General features: G+C 33.7%; 1 protein-coding gene across 7 annotated transcripts in view; it reads right to left on the reverse strand.

The window, feature by feature from the left end:
* Positions 1-2,813, reverse strand: part of HLTF (helicase like transcription factor) — a 54,493-nt gene that overhangs the window by 39,258 nt on the left and 12,422 nt on the right. For all 7 annotated transcript variants that reach the window (XM_017523809.2, XM_017523806.2, XM_017523808.2 and 4 more), the window contains exons 5-7: positions 2,250-2,347; positions 630-704; positions 283-474 (exon numbers count right to left, since the gene is read on the reverse strand). In XM_017523809.2, the coding sequence (XP_017379298.1) occupies positions 283-474; positions 630-704; positions 2,250-2,347 (365 nt within the window). The remainder of the gene's footprint in view (positions 1-282; positions 475-629; positions 705-2,249; positions 2,348-2,813) is intronic.

A 2,813-nucleotide genomic window follows, 5' to 3' on the forward strand; every position in this document is an offset into this window, starting at 1 on the left:
AAAAAAAAAAAAAAAAAAAAAAAAAAAAAAAAAAAAAAAAAAAAAAAAAAAAAGAAATAAGAACATTGAGAAACACACCTATTTCAATTGTACTTTAACCAAACCAAAAGTTTACCACTATTTTAAGTAAAAACTATAGGAAAAACTGTGTTCTACAAAGATAGTAAAATCTAGTCCCAAACTAATACCAACATATTCCTATCTCTTTTTACTTCAGAATTACTTCCTAGAAAATCATTATCACAAAATTAGATTATATTAACTAAAGAAAAAAATAATTACCAAACCCATATCATCAGCTAAAATTCCTCCATGGACATTTTCTGGTCGGTCCTTCTCAGAAAAATTTGTTATTGTGTTATAGTATAAGTCGTTTCGCTGTTCCCAGAATGGTGGAAGTTCTTTGCTGTTTTCACGTGACACCATCCATGCTAGAGCTTGTTTTTGATGTGGAAGTAGTGGTGTTTCAATAGCCTATAAACAAAAAGTCATAAAAAGAAATACAGTAAGCCATTTCTTTTTTTACATGCAGAATCTGGAAGAGCTGATCCTGTGATTAAACAAAAAGTAGATTATAAGCATATTTAAACATTCTGAGTAGTCTTAAATAAAAAATAATGGCTCAATACCTCAGCTGGTTCCATTTCATGGGTTTTATCATCTTCTTTTAAATCTTCAAACAATCTGTCAAATTCTGTTTTAAGCTACAATAAAAAGCAAAAAGAAACAATGTAAAAAAAACTAATTAAAATACTTGTACTTAAGTCAGATTTCAAATCATTTAGTTAATTAACTGATGTTAATGTCAAATGAGCCAGGAGTGGTGGCTCAAGCCTATAATCTCAGCACTTTGGGAGACCAAGGTGGGAGAATCACTTGAGCCTAGGAGTTTGAAACCAGCCTGGACAACATAGTGAAGAGATCCTGTCTCTAAAAAATTAGCCAGCCATGGTGGTGTGTGCCTGTAATTGTGGCTCCTAGGGATGCTGAGGTGGGAAGATCATTTGAGCCCAGTAGGTCAAGGATACAGTGAGCCATGATTATGCCACTGCACTCCAGCCTGGGAGAGAGACACTCTGTCCCCAAACATTAAAAAATTAAAATTAAATTAAATTCACACACACACACACACACACACACACAAAAAGTCAAATGCCAGAAAGGCACACAAATCAACTCTGGGATTATACCGCTCACTGAAGACAGAATGAACAAGTGCTTTAGCTGTCAGGAAGTAAAAAAAAATATAGAAGAGTTTTATGTCCTGAGTTTCAGTCACAGTTTTATCACAAGTAACCTTATATACAAGTTTTGGCAAAACTTGACCTTTATGGTCCTGTGTCTTATTCCTATAAAATGAAAGGGATGAACTAAATTTACATTGTCTCTAAGATTCTTTCTGCCATTACAGTTCTGTGATGCTATCAGTTGTATACAAAATATTTTGTCAGTCCTGCCAGGTCAATGACATTTCATTTATTATTACTGCGATACGGAACTTGCCATGCACTACAGGATAATTTTATTATGCTAAATTAGTTGACTATTTAAACTTAGGTCAGTCCAATTTTATATCAACATATATGTGAAACAGACATTTTTGAAGATTAACACATGAACACACAGCAACAGCTCAGAAGAAATCAGGACGGGTCTAAAAATCGTAAGTAACCTGGGGTTTACCTACCAGACACAAACTCAAGTCCTTCTAACAATAAGCAGGGTAAATATGGTAACTACAATTAGCAGACGAAAGGACTAACACTGGTGGGTACAGACATCAAAAAAGTTTTAGTGTTATTTTTTAATTGATCTGCATTAACTTATTTTATATGATTTTTTTTCAAAGAAATTCAGCATAACTCATCCTAAATTACAAGTTAGACAAAGTTAATGTGAAGAATTTGGAGTTAATTCTTTAGCACTGCATTTGCAAGCTTACTGAGAGAAGTAAGTTTCAATATTTCTTAAAATGACTACTTGAGCATTTAAAACATTTCAAATACAAAATATGCCATGCATAAACAATAACATGTGTTTGTATGTTAGGTACAAATGTTCATGTACGGATTTATCCTTTATCAGTATTTTTTATATAAATGCTAACAAATACATATATTTTATTTACTCTGTAACATGTTTCATAATATATCTGAAGATCACAAATATATTCATCCTGTTTTTTCAAATACAAATCTTCAACATTTAAAATTCACTTTTAGATTATAAAATAAAAGAGAATAAAATACCTGTTCAGTTGTCATCTGTACTGCAGCATGCAATGGCATACTATAGCTTGGTCCAGCTCTTCCAGAGCCCCAAGCACTTTCCAAAGTGAATCCGAAAGCTATTATTTACAAAATGAAAAGAATAAAGCCATCAAATAAAACGTTTTTATCTTTTAATAAGTAGCTTTGAAAATGTGCATAACAGGGTTGGGTGCTGTGGATCACACCTATAACCCCAGCACTTTGGGAGGCCAATGCAGACAGTTCACTTGAGCCCAGAAGTTCGAGACTAGCCTGGGCAATATGGCGAAATCCTGTCTCTATAAAAAATACAAAAATTAGTCAAGCGCCATGGTGGGCACCTGTTATCCCAGCTACTAGGGAGGCTCAGGTGGAGGGACTGCTTGAGCCCAGGAGGTCAAGGTTACACTGAGTCACTGATCGTGGCCACTGCACTCCAGCCTAGGTGACAGAGGGAGACTCTATCTCAAAATAAATACACAAATAAATAAAATGTGCATAACAAACTTCATTAAAAGCCTGGTATTTTAGAGGTTTTTTAATTTATTTATTTATTTTTTTTTT

Source organism: Cebus imitator, unplaced genomic scaffold (genome assembly GCF_001604975.1).
Source record: "Cebus imitator isolate Cc_AM_T3 unplaced genomic scaffold, Cebus_imitator-1.0 Scaffold30, whole genome shotgun sequence".
NCBI classification, from domain to species: Eukaryota; Metazoa; Chordata; class Mammalia; order Primates; family Cebidae; genus Cebus; species Cebus imitator.